Consider the following 20223-nt stretch of genomic DNA (forward strand, 5'->3'; position numbering starts at 1 on the left):
TGTGATCATCCTTGTGTGTGTGTGTGTGTGTGTGTGTGTGTGTGTGTGTGTGTGTGTGTGTGTGTGACCTCAACAAAGTTCTATGTGGTTTGGGTGTCATCATAAGCTTTACAGTCCCCTACAAACAGAGCACTAGTCATTCATTTATTCATGCATCATGTTCCATAAGTCCCATTATGAACAAGAGCCTTCAGGGATGGGGAAAGAGTCAAACTATTTATAACAGGCAAAAGCAGCCACAGCAGGCTACTTCTGTAAATTACACTAACAACAAATTATGAGTAGTGCTAATCTGTTGGCACCGAAAATTCTGAGAAGAGCTTCTGTATAGAATTTTATATGGAAAATGCAAGTACTTTGAAAAAAGTCATGACCATCCACTTTACAATATTCAGTCACTTATTATATGTAAAAAGAAAAAAAATCATTTGTTTAACTTTATTTGGGCACTGTTAGATTTCTCTATACTGTCAAAATAAAATATTTTTAATATGAACATTGTAATTACACATTATATGTATTCCTGAGTTCAAATACTGGAATAAATTATATGAGGAGTGACGAATCCGGTAGTGTTTTTACTTTGTCTTTGAATATCATTTCTTCTGCGTGATGTCTAGTCTACTTTATAGACTGTTACATTGAAATATAAAATTTTGTTCTAAATCCTAGATAGCAATGTATAGTATGTATTGAAATTACAGTTACTTCTAAGACAGTAGTGGGAAACTGCAAATACATTTGGTAGTAAATGTATTGTCTTGTAAGAGTAAGAATCTCTACGTCCCTGAAAAGTGGCCATCATTGAATGGGTTTACTGCCATGTTAGTATAGCCTTGGCTACTGTGCAACTCCAAAAGAGGATTGCCAGATGTCACTATATGAATTGAATTGTCTCCGTTATCCAAGTAAACTTTCATGCAGGATGCCAAAAGTATTAGCTGAACTACTTGAACATACATATATTATAGTTGTTGCCCCTGTCTCTGTTTAAATTTTTCTACATAGCATTACTATAAAATTGTTAATATTTATTTTCTTCTCCACTTTTAAATTAAATTACTTGTGGCCAAACATAAACGTCTTCGTCTTTTGAAAAATCAAGAAAGATTAAGCTGCTGTCGGCTGTTCATAGAGTACATTACATGCAATCACCTTGAATGTTGCCATAGTGTATGAAACAAAAGGTATATTTCTTACCTCATAAATCTAACATTTTCCAGTCATGCTATGCTCCCGTTTTTCACAAACTTATACAATAGCATATGGAACAAATTTTATTATAGTAATCATCAGTTATTGTTTTATATTTTGCAATATATTCAGTAAGAAGAATCCTTTTGACTCCCTAAAACAAAGTCCATAGCCCTTCTAACTGAAGAAATCAGCTTTAACTTTTTTGGTGCGTGGCCACTGACCTACATTCCCTTCTTTGATGATTGCTTCTTTTCTGGCAGGAATTGGAGGGCCTATATTGCATCCAAAGTAACAAATTTAATCATAAAATCCATTTAATAGTTTTCAGAATAGACCAAAAATTACTGAGAGATTCATTTTCACATTTGCTTGTGGACAACATTCAATAACTCTGGCATCCATCTTGCACAATGTTTCTCATAGTTAACCCTTCATTTGAAATGTGCCATAATCTTTTATTTGGATATACCTGTGATGTGCAAGTAAGTGCTGGGCCAGCTGCTTGAGGTATTAGCATTATCTTGTATTCAAGGTCTGTTCGTGGCCATGATGGAATCCTTGGACAGACCCCTTGGCATGTACTCACGTAATTGTTTGTAGAGTACTCAATCCCTCGTATGAAGGCAATGGGTGGGTGTGGCGACACTTCAGATGTATTAAGAGAAATTTTGCCAATGTAAGTACTCTGGAGGGAGTAGCATGGATTCAGTGGGAATGTACTGAAACCCACAGGAAGCTGGGCTACCATGACCAGGGCTTCAGTTCAGTTTCTCAGTAATACCTTCCCATCTTCTCAAAGAAAACCCTCTTGAGTTTATGTGACATTGCATCTTCTGAAGGTTGCATAGTGTGCTTTCGTGGCAAGGTTGTTTTCAAGCACTATGCAAGCAAGTACAGCCATTTCCAGAGATTCGAAATAATGTCCTTGAAAATTACGTGGGACATATTTGGACTATAAGGTGGTGTGGAACTATCTGGATTGTTATTGTTGTTGTGGTCTTCAGTCCAGAGACTGGTTTGATACAGCTCTCCATGCTAATCTATCCTGTGGCAAGGTTCTTCATCTCCCAGTACCTACTGCAACCTACATCCTTCTGAATCTGTTTAGTGTATTCATCTCTTGGTCTCCCTCTGCGATTTTTACCCTCCACGCTGCCCTCCAATATTGGTGATCCCTTGATGCCTCAGAATACGCCCTACCAACCGATCCCTTCTTCTAGTCAAGTTGTGCCACAAACTCCTCTTCTCCCAATTCTATTCAATACCTCCTCATTAGTTATGTGATGTACCCATCTAATCCTCAGCATTCTTTCGTAACACCACATTTCAAAAACTTCTATTCTCTTCTTGTCTAAACTATTTATTGTCCACGTTTCACTTCCATACATGGCTACACTCCATACAAATACTTTCAGAAAAGACTTCCTGACACTTAAATCTATACTCGATGTTAACAAATTTCTCTTCTTCAGAAACGCTTTCCTTGCCATTGCCAGTCTACATTTTATATCCTCTCTAGTTCGATCATCATCAGTTATTTTGCTTCCCAAATAGCAAAACTCATTCACTACTTTAAGCGTCTCATTTCCTAATCTAATTCCTGCAGCATCACCCGATTTAATTCGACTACATTCCAATATTCTCATTTTGATTTTGTTGATGTTGATCTTACATCCTCCTTTCAAGACACGGTCCATTCCGTTCAGCTGCTCTTCCACGTCCTTTGCTGTCTCTGACAGAATTACAATGTCATCAGCGAACCTAAAAGTTTTCGTTTCTTCTCCATGGATTTTAATTCCAACTCCGAATTTTTCTTTTGTTCCCTTTACTGCTTGCTCAATATACAGATTGAATAACATCGGGGAGAGGCTACAACATTGTCTTACTCCCTTCCCAACCACTGCTTCCCTTTCATGCCCCTCGACTCTTATAACTGCCATCTGGTTTCTGTACAAATTGTAAATAGCCTTTTGCTCCCTATAACTTACCCTTGCCACCTTCAGAATTTGAAAGAGAGTATTCCAGTCAACATTGTCAAAAGCTTTCTCTAAGTCTACAAATGCTAGAAACGTAGGTTTGCCTTTCCAGTCAACATTGTCAAAAGCTTACTCTAAGTCTACAAATGCTAGAAACATAGGTTTGCCTTAATCTATTTTCTAAGGTAAGTCATAGGGTTAGTATTGCTTCACGTGTTCCAACATTTCTACGGAATCCAAACTGATCTTCCCCGAGGTCGGCTTCTACCAGTTTTTCCTTTCGTCTGTAAAGAATTCGTGTTAGTATTTTGCAGTCATGACTTATTAAACTGATAGTTCGGTAATTTTCACGTCTGTCAACACCTGTTTTCTTTGGGATTGGAATTATTATATTCTTCTTGAAGTCTGAGGGTATTTCGCCTGTCTCATACATCTTGCTCACTAGATGGTATAGTTTTGTTAGGCCTGGCTCTGCCAAGGCTGTCAGTAGTTCTAATGGAATGTTGTCTACTACTGGGGCCGTGTTTCGACTTAGGTCTTTCAGCGTTCTGTCAAACTCTTCATGCCGTATCATATCTCCTATTTCATCTTCATCTACATTCTCTTCCATTTCTATAATATTGTCCTCAAGAACCTCGCCCTGGTATAGACCCCCTATATACTCCTTCCACCTTTCTGCTTTCCCTTCTTTGCTTAGAACTGGGTTTCCATCTGAGCTCTTGATATTCATAAAAGTGGATCTCTTTTCTCCAAAGGTCTCTTTAATTTTCCTGTAGGCAGTATCTATCTTACCCCTAGTGATATGTGCCTCTACATCCTTACAATTGTCCTCTAGCCATCCCTGCTTAGCCATTTTGCACTTCCTGTCGATCTCATTTTTGAGACGTTTGTGTTCCTTTTTGCCTGCTTCATTTACTGCATTTTTATATTGTCTCCTTTCATCAATTAAATTCAATATCTCTTCTATTAGCCCTCGTCTTTTTACCTACTTGATCCTCTGCTACCTTCACTATTTCATCTCTCAAAGTTACCCATTCTTCTTCTGCTGTATTTCTTTCTCCCATTCTTGTCAATCGTTCCCTAATGCTCTCCCTGAAGCTCTCTACAACCTCTGGTTCTTTCAGTTTATCTAGGTCCCATCTCCTCAAATTCCCATCTTTACAGTTTCTTCAGTTTTAATCTACAGTTCGTAACCAATAGATTGTGGTCAGAGTCCCCATCTGCCCCTGGAAATGTCTTACAATTTAAAATCTGGTTCCTGAATCTCTGTCTTGCCATTATATAATCTATCTGATACCTTCTAGTATCTCCAGGGTTCCTCCATGTATGCAACCTTCTTTCATGATTCTTGAACCAAGTGTTAGCTATGATTAAGTTATGCTCTGTGCAAAATTAAAAATCTACCAGGCGGCTTCCTCTTTCATTTCTTCCCCCCCAATCCATATTCACCTACTACATTTCCTTCTCTCCCTTTTCCTACTATCAAATTCCAGTCACCGATGACTATTAAATTTTCGCCTCCCTTCACTATCTGAATAATTTCTTTTATCTCATCATACATTTCATCAATATCTTCGTCATCTGCGAAGCTAGTTGCCATATAAACTTGTACTACTGTGGTAGGCGTTGGCTTCGTATCTATCTTGGCCACCATAATGCGTTCACTATGCTGCTTGTAGTAGCTTACCTGCATTCCTATTTTTTTTAATTCATTATTAAAGCTACTCCTGCATATCCCCTATTTGATTTTGTATTTATAACCCTGTATTCACCTGACCAGAAGTCTTGTTTTTCCTGCCACCAAACTTCACTAATTCCCACTGTATCTAACTTTAACCTATCCATTTCGCTTTTTAAATTTTTTAACCTACCTGCCCGATTAAGGGATCTGACATTACACTCTCCAATCCGTAGAACGCCAATTTTCTTTGTCCTGATAACAATGTCCTCCTGAGTAGCCCCCGCCCGGAGATCTGAATGGGGGACTATTTTACCTCCGGAATATTTTACGCAAGAGGACGCCATCATCATTTAACCATACAGTACAGAAAAATTACGGCTGTAGTTTCCCCTTGCTTTCAGCCATTCGCAGTACCAGCACAGCAAGGCTGTTTTGGTTAGTGTTACAAGGCCAGATCAGTCAATCATCCAGACTGTTGCCCTTGCAACTACTGAAAAGGCTGCTGCCCCTGCAACTACTGAAAAGGCTGCTGCCGCTCTTCAGGAACCACACGTTTGTCTGGTTTCTCAAAGATACCCCTGCATTGTGGTTGCACCTACAGTATGGCTATCTGTATCGTTGAGGCACGCATGCCTCCCCACCAACGGCAAGGTCCATGGTTTGGGGGGGGGGGGGGGGGAGAGGGGGGTCTATCTGGTTTGAGAACTGTTAAAGAAATGGTTAGTTTCATCATTCTGCAAGGAGGTGTATTCTCATAATGAAACAAGACACATGCAGACTTGCCATAGCTACTTCTTCTCAGTTGTTTTGGAAAACATCTGAATGTCATATGCATGTTTGTCTATGGTACTGCCATACTTTCGTAAAGTATGTTTATGTAAATCCTACACCATGCTGTTTTCACTCTTGTTGACTGAACAGAATTATAGATTATGATCTTTATGTCCCTGGATTATACTCTTAAGTATCTGCTGACTGCTCATCTCTCTGTGTGAAATTGCTGATTTAGGGCTTTAAGACATCATCAAATTCGATCCAAAGAATACAATATATGTGCAGGTACGTTTATCCATTTTCGAAAATGAAGTCCATTATCTTTGGTAGCAGCTGTTGGCATCCAGATTTACTTTCAACGTTAAGTGAATTTTTTTGCGTCTGAATTTGATGAACTAACAAAAAGCCATCACTATAATTGGAGACGAATGCCTAGATTTCAAATACTGTCAATAAAACCAATGTTTCACACAAAGATCCATATTGAAATCATTAAAAGGTCATCATATAAAAATACTCCCATTTAATCTCAGTGGCTAATGGAGACACGACTGTGCAAGGTATGAAAACAGAGGCCCTCGAACCTCTTCCAGTAGTCATTGAGGAATCTTATAACAGTGCAAAAGATTGTGCACTGCTGGTTCAAGTGCGGCAATGGCTCAGAACCCAGTGATTCTCTAAACTTTCACAGCAGTTTTTATAGTTGTAGGTAACTGAACTTCTTATAGTTGCAGTGTTTATTGTAAATATTGATTGCATCATAATTGTTTCCCATTTGTAAATGTTCTATTTCTTTAAAAATCTAATGCAATAATTGAAACTCGATTGTTCGGTAAGCATGACATGTGAATGCTATAATGTCTCAATGTAAGTGACTTAATAGAAGAATAGATTAGAGGAAGAGGTACAAAGCAACATAATTAGCTATAGACAATTTTTGTTATTAGCTCATAGTATATGTTTAGCACTTGGCTCTAATTTAGAGATATTTTGTTTTGTTTTTATTTTGTGATTAACTCCTTAACCAAACAGTTCTGTTAAGCTAATTCCAGCTTCATACTATAGGTAGCTCATATGTGAATGGCTTGCCACACGGGAAAAGATGTTTGTTGTTGTGGACTATTAAAGTGTGATTTACTTCAAACCTACTTAGTATTTTAACTGAAATGGAATAATTTCTTGTTACTTTCACACTGTAATGAATTTTTGTATGTGAATCTAGTCGGATGATGATCAGGAAAATTACATGTTGGACATGTGTACAATTGTCTGTTGTTGCTTCTTAATTTTGAAAATTTTGTTTCCATTAACCAAGTATACAAGTCTAATACAATTCATGAGAAGAAATGAAGTATGTAAAAAAATTGGATTTTATAATGTATTACATTTTTTCATGATAGGCATTTTGCTGTTTAATCAATACGTGCTTTACTTTTCATGTATCCAGAGAAACAACTCGACAGTGTTTATGTGATGACCACTTACTCTGAGGATAACCAAAGCATTAGTATATCCCTCTTTGTCTCTGTGTATCAAAAATTCATTTACAGACTGACTTGTTTTAAAACACAAACGTTTTGTTGAGTGCATAAAATATGTATCTGATTAAATGTCCCATGTGTATGGGACAGTCAAATTAAAATGAGACAGATGGGAAAAAGAGTGAGTAAACTGCATTATTCTTGATATTTGATTTATAAGCATAAGACTGTGGTGCAAGGCATGATTCTCTGCCTAACACTTCATCTTCCTCTGTTGGAGACATCATCAGAGGAGGCTGTAATGACTCGGAAAGCTGTTACTAACACAAACAAGCTCAGCAAGCCAAACTATTCATCATACTTTCTCCAACAGTGGAAGACAAAACGTGTCTTAGCCCCATAAATAAAATACCGGCACTAACACCCATTCCAGCCTCCATTTTATAAGTAAGTAAACTGGCAATTACTTAAAAAATAATCACCATAACTATTACTACATTTATCCCAATGTGAGTCAAGAAAATGGGAAAATGTTTGCAGTTGCCTACAGAACCATGATTGTGCCTGGGCATGCAATTCTTTGTCTGAAGCAAATCAACGGCCACAAAAGTCTTTCTTCGAGGTTCCAAAAATATGGAAATTGCATGAGAAGAGACTGGGACTATATGGAGGATGTGTAAAAACTTCCCAGCGAAACTTCTGCAGAGTAGTAAAAACAACCATGGCAACATGTGAACGGACATTATGCTGCAACAGAATGATGCAGTCTGTCAACATTTCTGTTCGTTTCGATCTGATGACACACTTCAATTTTTGCAGGGGGTGAATCTGTGTTATTACATTATTGGCCCTGACACTTGCTCTCCAATCCAGAATGATGACAACGTGTTTCATCTTCTGGAGCAGTGTAGAATACCTTTATATATGCTACAGTGGTGACGACATTCTATTCAACTTCTGGCTCTCCATTAGGCTGTGGGAAACCTACGGCACACAGATTTTCCAGATCTTCAGATGCTCTGTCATGATGGCATTAATGGTACTGTAACTGATGCCCAACATGAACCGAATGTTGTCCACCATCAATCATTTCTTACTGCAGCATCCACCACACCAGTGATAGAAGGTGTAATGACATGGTGGGTCTGTCCTGGCCGACTGCTGTCTTTCAATGACACCCGACGTTCTCAACATGTTTATTCCACTAAAACACACACACACACACACACACACACACACACACACACACACACACACACACACCTGCACTATCAACACTCGCACTGTCTTGTCTCGTTTTCATTTGACTGCCCTTATATTATTCCTATCTATTATGCCTTTTGTAATGTAGGAAACATGCAGAAATCTTAGCTCATAGATAGAGGAAGAAGGGACAAGTTTATCCATTCTCATACATGAAGCCTACATTCTTTGGTAGGAGCAATTGGTGTCCAAATTGACTTTCAACCTTAACTGAATTCCTTTTGTGTCTGAATTTGTTGAACTAACACAGAGCCATAGCTATAGTTGGAGATGAATGCCTAGATTTGAAATACAGCCATAAAGGCAGTGTTTCACACAAACAACTGATTCATTCAGTATTGTTTGGTAGTCTTGAAAGACCTGATTACAGAATGATAAAATGTAATCTTATACGTATTATAAATGCAAATGTTTATGTTTGTGTGTGTGTGTGTGTGTGTGTGTGTGTGTGTGTGTGTGTGTGTGTGTGTGTGTTAGTATGTTTGTCACTCCTTCATGCTGAAATGGGTGCAAAGATTTGGATGAAATTTGGAATGAAGATAGCTTATACCATGAATGTAGATATAGGCTACCTGTCAGTTGTTGGGAGTGAAAAAGAAATGCATCCCACTACAAATGAATACCGATACGTTATTCATCCAGCATTTGAGAATCAGAGCACTTAGTGACCAAATGTTACACATAATTTCAAACCTTAGTGAAATTTTTCTTGCTGACAGCACTTACAAAGGGATGAAAGGAAAAAAAGATTTTCACTGTTCATACAGTAAAACTGTAGCATGAAGCATGACATTTTAATTTATTACTTCCTTACCACTAAGTGTATTCTTGACAGATTTTGCAGAGTGTGTTCACATATGCCATGGAATGTACCAGCAAAATTATATCATTGTACGATACAAAGTACAGAAGATAGACCATCATAAACATTGAGCTGTGTGATAATGAAACTGCAGGGCAAAATCTGCTAGACATTCAGTTAAAATATGTGTACAAATATGTGTGAAATACATTTGACATGTGCGTATGCAGGTAAAGACACGGGTAAATAGCTCTTCCTAAATCCCTGGAACCATTTCAAACAAATTTGGTAGACAGATTAGCTATGATCTGGAAAGAAATGCTGTGGGGTGAGAACCACAAGCCTCCTTTTGTGATGGGGGTGATAACATGGAGAGAAAAGGGGGAGAAGAAGATGGACAAATAAAAGATTGGAATAAATACGTATCTGGGCAACACCAGGTACTCTGCTATCTCTACGTATATGCAGAGAATGATGTCTTAGAACATTGTTTAGAGGCACTTATTGTGGTTGATTTCCAGTTCTCCATAGTCTCTGAGACAATTATGATCTTTCCTATGCTAATTGTGTTGCAGATACTCATGATATTATTTAATCCTTTTTCTGCCACAGTTTATAATTCGCCACTCAGTCACGTGAAAATGTGTTCCATGAAGTAAATGAGTGTGTTGTGCGTAACATGAGTTCTGTCAAATTTCCCCTTCATCTCCAAATTTGGTTGCTTTTTTCTGATATCGTGTGATGTGCTAGGCCACAAGTGGCTCATGCTGCAGGACTTCCAAGACATACCCTTTTGTGATGGTGCATGCATGTGGATACTGAGTTTTAGTGTTAACATCTTTTTACAAATTACTGTTTAACCGCAGGTAACACTGTGGGGCATTTAAGTCCTTTCTCCTTTTCAGTCACTGAAATTACATTTGTAATTTTCAGTTGGTTCCTGCGAGTTTGTTAAATAATTTTTTGATAAAAAGATAAAAACTGTTTATGGAAACATCTAATTTTGGCAACTCAGATGTCATCAAATTCTTAACTACAACAGGTTATAGCGAAGGAATAATATTTCTGATAACATTACATCTTTATCCTCATATAGTGGGCACTCAGAATGGTAGCATATTTCATCATCATCATCATCATCATCATCATCATCATCATCATTTAAGACTGATTATGCCTTTCAGCGTTCAGTCTGGAGCATAGCCCCCCTTATACAGTTCCTCCATGATCCCCTATTCAGTGCTAACATTGGTGCCTCTTCTGATGTTAAACCTATTACTTCAAAATCATTCTTAACCGAATCCAGGTACCTTCTCCTCAGTCTGCCCAGACACCTCCTACCCTCTACTGCTGAATCCTAGAGTCTCTTGGGTAACCTTGCTTCTCCCACGCGTGTAACATGACCCCACCATCTAAGCCTGTTCGCCCTGACTGCTACATCTATAGAGTTCATTCCCAGTTTTTCTTTGATTTCCTCATTGTGGACACCCTCCTGCCATTGTTCCCATCTACTAGTACCTGCAATCATCCTAGCTACTTTCATATCCGTAACCTTGTTGATAAGGTAACCTGAATCCACCCAGCTTTCACTCCCATACAACAAAGTTGGTCGAAAGATTGAACGGTGCACAGACAACTTAGTCTTGGTACTGACTTCCTTCTTGCAGAAGAGAGTAGATCGTAGCTGAGCGCTCACTACATTAGCTTTGCTACACCTCACTTCCAGTTCTTTCACTATGTTGCCATCCTGTGAGAATATGCATCCTAAGTACTTGAAACCGTCCACCTGTTCTAACTTTGTTCCTCCTATTTGGCACTCAATCCGTTTATGTTTCTTTCCCACTGACATTACTTTCGTTTTGGAGATGCTAATCTTCATACCATAGTCCTTACATTTCTGATCTAGCTCTGAAATATTACTTTGCAAACTTTCAATCGAATCTGCCATCACAACTAAGTCATCCGCATATGCAAGACTGCTTATTTTGTGTTCACATATCTTAATCTCACCCAGCCAGTCTATTGTTTTCAACATATGATCCATATATAATATGAACAACAGTGGAGACAGGTTGCAGCCTTGTCTTACCCCTGAAACTACTCTGAACCATGAACTCAATTTACCGTCAACTCTTAACTGCTGCCTGACTATCCATGTAAAGACCTTTAATTGCTTGCAAAAGTTTGCCTCCTATTCCATAATCTTGTAGAACAGACAATAACTTCCTCCTAGGAACCCGGTCATATGCCTTTTCTAGATCTATAAAGCATAGATCTGTTCCACTCATAACACTTCTCCATTATTTGCCGTAAGCTAAAGATCTGGTCCTGACAACCTCTAAGAGGCCTAAACCCACACTGATTTTCATCCAATTGGTCCTCAACTAATACTCGCACTTTCCTTTCAACAATACCTGAGAAGATTTTACCCACAACGCTGTAGTTGTTACAATCTTTTCTGCTTCCATGTTTAAAGATTGGTGTGATTACTGCTTTTGTCCAGTCTGATGGAACCTGTCCCAACTCCCAGGCCATTTCAATTATCCTGTGTAGCCATTTAAGACCTGACATTCCACTGTATTTGATGAGTTCCGACTTAATTTCATCCACCCCAGCCGCTTTATTGCACTGCAATCTATTGACCATTTTTTCCACTTCCTCAAATGTGATCCTATTTCCATCATCATTCCTATCCCAATCTACCTAGAAATCTGAAACATTACTGATCGCATTTTCACCTACATTGAGCAACTCTTCAAAATATTACCTCCATCTGCCCAAGGCATCCACAGGATTCACCAGCAGTTTTCCTGACCTGTCCAAAATACTTGTCATTTCCTTCTTACCTCCCTTTCGAAGACTGCTAATTACACTCCAGAATGGTTTTCCAGCAGCTTGACCCATAGTCTCCAACCTGTTTCCAAAGTCTTCCCACGATTTCTTCTTGGATGCTGCAATTATCTGTTTGGCTTTGTTTCTTTCTTCAACATAACTTTCCTGTCTACCTGGGTTTTGGTATGTAGCCATTTTTGATATGCCTTCTTTTTCCTTTTACAGGCTGCTTTGACTGTATCATTCCACCAAGCTGTTTGCTTCATCCTACTTTTACACACTACTGTTCCAAGACATTCTTTAGCCACTTCTACTACTGTGTCCCTGTACCTTGTCCATTCCTTTTCCAATGACTGTAATTTACTACATTCAACTAACTGGTACCTTTCTTAGATCGCTGTTATGTACTTGTGCCTGATTTCCTTATCCTGAAGTTTCTCCACTCTTATCCTCCTACATATGGACCTGACCTCCTGCACTTTCGGCCTCACAATCTCAATTTCACTGCAGATTAAATAATGATCAGTGTCATCAAAGAATCCCCTGAATACACGTGTGTCCCTCACAGCCTTCCTGAATTCCTGATCTGTTATTATATAGTCAATGACAGATCTGGTTCCCCTGCCTTCCCAAGTATACCGGTGAATGTTCTTATGTTTAAAAAAAGAGTTTGTGATTACTAAGCCCATACTGGCACAGAAATCCAAGAGTTGTTTCCCGTTCCTGTTGGCCTCCCTATCCTCTCCAAATTTACCCATAACCTTTTCATACCCTTCTGTTCAATTTCCAATCCTGGCGTTAAAATCATCCATGAGCAGAACACTGTCCTTGTCCTTTACTCTAACAACTACATCACTGAGTGCCTCATAAAAACTATCCATCTTATCTTGATCTGTCCCTTCACAATGCGAATATACTGACAATCCTAATTTTCTTGCTAGACAAAGCCCTACACTCCATTTTGCTATTCCTGCTTTGACTCCTGACAGGTAGACCTCGTATTCTCCCACTTCCTCTTCTTTCTCACCCCTTACTCGAATGTCGCTAACAGCTAAAACGTCCAGCCCCATCTTACTTGCAGCCTCTGCCAGCTCTACCTTCTTCCCAGAGTAGCCCCCATTGATATTAATAGCTCCCCATCTCATTACCATTTGTTTGCCAAGTCATATCTTAGGAGTCTCTGGTTTGTCGGTTAGAGGTGGGACTCCGTAACCTCCAAAGGTCCGAGGCATTTTGCTCTGATTGTTGCCAGCATCATATTTAAAGTACCAGGGAAGCAGGTTGCTAGCCTTACTTGCCCCGAGTCCCATTGGGTTTTACCCCTAACGGCTGAGGGACTAACCGGTGGATTTGGCTGTCTTTGCCGTATGAGCACAAAGGTGACCACGACTCAGAATATGTCCGAGATGCCCAGCCTTATTCCAAGTAACTGGTATCCCGACTGTCGGGACCACTTAAGTGGCCACTCATACGTTGCCCGTGGTTCATGAACTAGGACATGACTACAGGAACCCACACCATGAACCACTGGTAGCATATTTCATCATACAATAAATCACTTAGTGAATAATATTGTTTCCCTTTAATCAATGTATTTTTAAGCACAGATACAAATTCTGCTTTCCTCAATGCACTGTATTTTTTCAGTGTACTTCAGCTTGTTTTAAGTTGTACAAAATGTTATGTTTACTTCATCAACTTGTACAACAAATTACAGAATACCCTTTAATGCTTCCCCTGCTTCACTAAAGCTAACTTTCATTGCTCTATTTTCAGTTAATCATCACAACAGTGCTATTAAAACAGTGTGTAGTAACTTTTATAACATGAAGATTTCTGTCGCTCTTTCATTTTGTGCGTGGCAGTTTCTTCTTTACTTGTAAGCTGAATCTCTTTGAGCTTGTTAATTTAAACCAAAATCAGGTAAATAAAAGTACAATACTGTATTGTCAGACAATTATTTGTTACTTCATAGGCATTTCCCAACTTTTGTTTTCTGCAGAAAAATATTGATGATCGGTCTGAAAATCCAGTTTTGAAATTTGTAAGGTTGCCTTTGCTTATGTTGTCTCACAGCAGCTACATTAGTTTGAGTTCAGTTTTTCTGTCATGTGATTCAGATGTTTCATTAATTAATTTTTTTTTTTGGCTGCAAAAATTGTGATATTAAATTGTACTAATTCCATATCATGACTGGCACATAGCTTACTGTGAATTTTACTGTTTTTAGTTGCTATACAGTCAGTTTCTACCATTCCACATTAATTTGATTGATTAGTGTCATTTATCAGAAAGGTAAGTTCTTCACAATCTAGGTTGGAGCATACAGAGACGACTACCTCCACCACCACCACCACCACCACCACCACCACCACTACTTCTTTTTAATCTTGCATTTCTAATTTAATACAAATGGTATGTTACTTAACTATTGTAATAGAAATGCACTATGAAAACTCTCTAACTGTCTAGTTATATGATTTGATCATTAAGCCTCGTCTCGTTACTTATTCTTATATTTTGAATCTGTTTCTGCTTTTGTAGTGAAAAGTGTAATAATATTTAGCATGTTAATGCTTTATGCAGCATAATTACGTTGTTTATGATTTTTTATTGGTGAAGTTTTTTTTTCTATGAACAAAGTATATTCATTCATCCTAAATTTATTTCAGTAATGGCATACATGGAAATGTTTGGGAACTGCACACATGGCAGCACAAGCGAATTCATGAGGCATTCTGTACATACATACAATCTCCTCCAAGCTGAGTGGCAGCAGCAGGAGCTCTCCCTATCATCAACACAATCCTGCTCATTCTCTCTTGTCTCAACAAGTCAGATATTTCCAAATGCAACAACATTTGGTACAATTGACAGGTAAGCTGATAAAGTATTTTACACAAGTACATTTTTAAATCTTTGCCTACATAATCTTCCTTGCCTAATTCAGCTTTAAATAAATCATGGCTATGAATTTTAGCAAGGCTGAGCCACTTATCTCTTTACTTCCAATAATTAAAAGTAATTGCACAGTGACCAAGACGTTAGCATGATATTGGGGAGAAATGTTTCAAATTCCCATCCAGCCATGTTGATTTAAATTTTTCATTGTTGTCCAAAATTGCTTGTGACATATACCAGGTTTGTTCCTTTAACTAGGCTGACTGCCTGTCACAACCTGCCTGATGTTGCTGGCCGTTCATAATTATCTCAGATACAAAAATATATTAAACTCTAACAGTCCTCTTTTTCTGTAGAGTATTAAAATTGTGCAAAGTTTATAGCTGGAGCGTCCTAAAAATAATTGTGCGAGTTCATCATGTGACAAACTCATTTTAGCCAGAATGTCTTTGAGATTATTTGGCTGCCTCTGCAGGATACCAAATGATGCAAAAACATCTGCTACTTTCATTGATGTAAGTGCAGCACATGATACAGTTGGGAAACATGGGCTGCTTTGTAAATTATTATGATTTGTTCCATGCAGACGAACAAGAAAACTAACGTAAAATGTGTTACTTGAACAAACATTAACTATAACTACAGGAAAAAACACTAGCTGTCCAAAAGTTTTGAATAATGGCTTGCTGCAAGCATCTGTCCTCACTCCTCGATTAAGAAATCCCCTGATCTAGACATCTTAAGCTATTACTTCTATCAATGGGGGTGACAACCTAACTCAAATAAAACAAAAGTTGCATGTTTTCATGTGTCCAATAGATTGGCACACAGAACCCGTGATGTTTGTTTTGAGGGAGACAAACTACATCATAACATGCATCAAAAATATCTTGGGATCGCATTAGACAGAACACTTTCTTTTAAGGAGTACTTGTCGTGAACATGTACTCAAATGCAGAAATAAGACCCATCATGAGCTCTGTGGCATTAGTTGGGGATTGTCAGTAGACACTCTTTGAGTATCGGAACTCGGATTAGTATACTCAACAGCAGAGCGCTATGCATCTGTCTTGCTTCATAGTCCATATCTGAAAAAGATAGGTGTACCACTTACCAAATCCAAGTGTGTTGTTAGTGGGTCAGTACAATCTACCCCCACATTCTGGTTACCTGTCAGTCACATTCCGTCTCTTAATGTCAGACTGAAGAATTTGCTTCTACATTAACATTGGAAGATTGTTGATAACCCTGGCCTTCCAATATTGAATGATGTATTCCCTGTGGAGGAAAGAACATTACAATAAAGACATGCCACTCTTATCGCAGCCAGGATTCTTGTTGAAAATGTCTCCAGTGCGATCAGTGGCTGGAAATGTTGCTGGAAACAAAAGTGTCCTCCACAATTTCTAAAACTGCACTGCATCCAAGAGGAGCCCCCTAGGTATGACCAACCATGGGAAATTTGGACTACTCTGAATCACATCCAAATGGGCCATGGAAGGTGCGCAAACACTGTCCACAAGGAGCAAATCATCATCACAATTTTGTGACTGGTGCTGAATGACAAACAGTTATCATGTCATATTAACATCTCCTGCATGTCTATACAAGCGTCCTTTTGTAAGTATCCTGACATTCACAAGTGGAGTGATATGAAAGATCTTGATATTCTCCTATAGCTGTTGTCATTTATGTTATATTATGTGGGAGAGCTTTGTTGAAGTGTTGATATGTAGTAGTTTTCTAATCTTTGTACATGTATAGCTATTCTTGTAATTCAAAAGCTCTTAATAAATTCAATGTGATAAATTAAGTAATTAAAATTGTGTAAGCTGCATGCAGTAAATATGTGGAAGAGATTATATTTTCTGAACATAAGTAAGCAACAAATACACATTTGTTTCCAAATATTCTTCTCTGGCACATTCCTCATTCCGTCAGAACCTTAACAGTTTGATTTATCTGCAGAGCATATCATCTTACTACATGTCACCCTATAGTTCCCTGGTTGCTTCATGAAAACATCTCTCTCCATAGTGAAGTAACATCATCTCCACTTCAATAGCTGCTGCTCCCTCAAATGGAACAATATAATTGCATTGAGGTGGTCCTGCTTTTTTTTTTAAAGTGTTAGCAGAGTATATGCTGTGATGAACATTTTGTCTTTGTAAAATTCTGTGCCCGACCAGGTCGCACACAGAGTTTGCTTTTCTTTAGTGTCATTTACTTCTGTGCATAGCTTCCAAGCTTCACAAAAAGTTGCACAAACACAAGGATTGTTCATGTGGATCTCATTGGTGTGCTAGTTCAACAGCACAGCAGGAGAGCATCTATGGAGCTTAGAAGGTATAAGCAGAAACCAGTGACAAGTTCATATTTTGAGATGATCTGTGAGGTACACTTGTGTTAAATGGTTGGTGGCACAATGCTGACAAAAGTCAGGGAATCCATGGGCAAGTTCCTTTTGGAATCACAAATGTTAATCACATTGTCAGTCAGGGCTTTGACTAACTTTTGTGTGACTCAAAAATCATTCCAACTGTTCCCAAGGTATTGGGCCATCCCCTGTTGCTTCCAGCTTCATGTTCCTTTGGTCATATCCTCCTACAATCTGTTCTATCATGGCCTCCTTTAACTAGCATACTAGAATGTTCAGTTTGGCAATGCTGTACTCTCTGCTTTTTGTTGGCTGTTTGCTTGCGTACAGAAGACTGATCTCTATGAGTGTTTGTCATATCTATATTGAAATGGTGTAGTGTGTGCCTTATTTCAGTAGATTTAATTATAGCTTTGCTACATTTGTCTCTATTTATTGAAATATTCCTTCAGTTTATATTTTAGTGAGTTTAAATACGTTTTAATATTTTTACATGTTAGACTGATGACTGGTTTCAACACACACTCGCCCACCGTCCCACACACATAAATGGAGCTTAATCAATGCTGGCTAGCCACGGAATAGTATAGGACAGTCAAAACATGAATAAAAAGTGTTTTAGAAAACCATGCCTACATCTTTCTACAAAATATTCCTTCCAATCCCACATTTTTGCCTAATGTTTGCATATCTATAATTACTTCTACACCAAATCGGAAACTAATATTCATTCACAGCTGTGCACCAATTTATTGTCCATTCCAGTTTACATCACACAATTGTCTGCTATCAAACTTGTAGAATTTTGCGTTACTATGTTACTTACCAGGGTAATCAATAGAAGACCTAGTATGTGAAAGTAGAGTGCCAGTCAGTCTTGAACTTAAAAAAGATGGATATTCCTACTGGATCAATTTAAATATAGATTTCAGCTTTTGAAATTAAATTTGCTGTTTTGTGTTAATTGTCAAGAAGCTACGAGAAAAAGTAGTGACAGCCGGCCGCGGTGGTCTAGCGGTTCTAGGCGCTCAGTCCGGAACCGCGCGACTGCTTCGGTCGCAGGTTCGAATCCTGCCTCGGGCATGGGTGTGTGTGGTGTCCTTAGGTTAGTTAGGTTTAAGTAGTTCTAAGTTCTAGGGGACTGATGACCACAGATGTTAAGTCCCATAGTGCTCAGAGCCAGCCAAAAAGTAGTGACAAGGTGGCAGTTTCCAGTACTTGTTATGCATTTACACACACCGGCAATACTTATCGTTTCTAAGATGTGTACTTCACATATTGCCTGTTCTGATATTTCAAAAATGTGGTCTTTGTTTTTCTTGGACTTTGGGATGTAGCTTCACCTTTACCAATTTACACTCAAAAATGAGGAGCCTGTTACATCATGACTGCATAGATTTCAGCTCTTGAAATTACATTTGCTGTTTTCTGTCATTTGTCAAGAGCGGAAAAAGAACAGAAATTGTATCCTAGCAGTATAAAAATCTGCCAGACTAAACATTTGTTTGTTATGTAAGCCTACCTTTAAAAGCACTAAGTGATTGCCCCTAAACTAATAATCTGTGAGGAGCAAAGATGAAACAACTGATCATTGCCAAAATGTGCAAGGAAATCTTGGATCCATAAATTCAGTATATGTCATTCAATTTCACATTTTTCACAATGAATACTTGTTTTGTAAATTGTAAGATACCCATAAAGCACTTGAATGGAAAAACGTCATGTGTCTGCAGTACAGTTTGCATCTGGCAAAACGCAATACATAACTATCAGTTATAGTACTGGTCATATGAGACAAAGGAAATGAGGTATTTTGGTGTCAGTAGTATCAACTTTGTGGCCGGACTGTAACTTGGTGTTCACAATAGACCTAGACTAAGTTATTTTCTTAACAGTAGAAGCATTATGATAGACAAGTATTAAAATGTTCAAAAGGCTACATTCATTATTTTATTTTAGTACTTATAGTACTGTATGATACCAAAAACATTGTAGAGGGTGGGGCAAATACAAGTGGTCTGGAGAACAGAGTTCCAGGGTACAAAAAATGGAGCAAAGGAAAGAAAATACTGTACTAACCTGACTACATCAGCTGTTGACAGTGACCATCATTCATCTCTTGAAACTTTTTGGACCCTGGTCAGCAAGTTGCTGAAGGCAGACCAAAGCTGGACTGCTGGAATTGCTGCAGTATCATCCAAAATTTCCTGCTGCAGTTCTTTAAGACCATGAGGGTTGTTGCAATACACCTTAGACTTCAGGGCTCATTCCACAAAGTAATTACACATTATAGATCAGATGACTTGAATGGCCAGCTAGGGCCACGACCAGACTAACTGCTAACAGCTCTATCAGGCATGAAGATTGTGTAAATGTGCTCCATGGTTCAGCTGGCTGTATGGGCAGTTGCTCCATCCTGTTGGAAGTAACTGTAGGTCTTTTCTTCTTCTGTTAATGCTCTCACAAATGGTTTCAAAAGTTGGCAATTTAATGTGCTGAAGGCAGCATCTGATAAAAGAAGATGGGGACCAATAATGCAGCAGGCAGACACTAAACACCAAACCCCAACCTTCTGATCGTACAATGTTGTTTAGTGGAAGTTACGCGGATTCTCCACTGCCCAGAATCTGTGATTCTGTGAGTTGACATAACCACTCAGGTGAAACCAGGCTTCATCAGACATAAAGAATAGGTCCATGTCCAATCCATTCACTGTTATCTTACTAAACAGCCACTCACAAAACTGGAGGCACTGAGGAGCATCTGCTGGCTTTAATGCATGAACAACAGTCACTCCAGTCCACTCGACTGGGCCAGTTATGTTTATGCCGCCCTGTACACCACATGAGTGTGGTAAGCTTTCTCTTACTTCCCAAGTTTTCATGCCTGCAACTGTCATTTCTTAATATTGTGCAATTTGAGATAAGAGTATTGGCAAA

The 20223-nt window shown here is 38.6% G+C and overlaps 1 protein-coding gene across 5 annotated transcripts in view; it reads left to right on the forward strand.

Annotated features, from left to right (window-relative positions):
• LOC126184914 (guanine nucleotide-releasing factor 2) overlaps positions 1-20223 on the forward strand; it is a 406168-nt gene that overhangs the window by 280801 nt on the left and 105144 nt on the right. For all 5 annotated transcript variants that reach the window (XM_049927576.1, XM_049927578.1, XM_049927575.1 and 2 more), the window contains one exon: positions 14679-14883. In XM_049927576.1, coding sequence (XP_049783533.1) covers positions 14679-14883 — 205 coding nt within the window. The remainder of the gene's footprint in view (positions 1-14678; positions 14884-20223) is intronic.

Source organism: Schistocerca cancellata, chromosome 4, assembly GCF_023864275.1.
Source record: "Schistocerca cancellata isolate TAMUIC-IGC-003103 chromosome 4, iqSchCanc2.1, whole genome shotgun sequence".
In the NCBI taxonomy this organism is placed as follows: domain Eukaryota; kingdom Metazoa; phylum Arthropoda; class Insecta; order Orthoptera; family Acrididae; genus Schistocerca; species Schistocerca cancellata.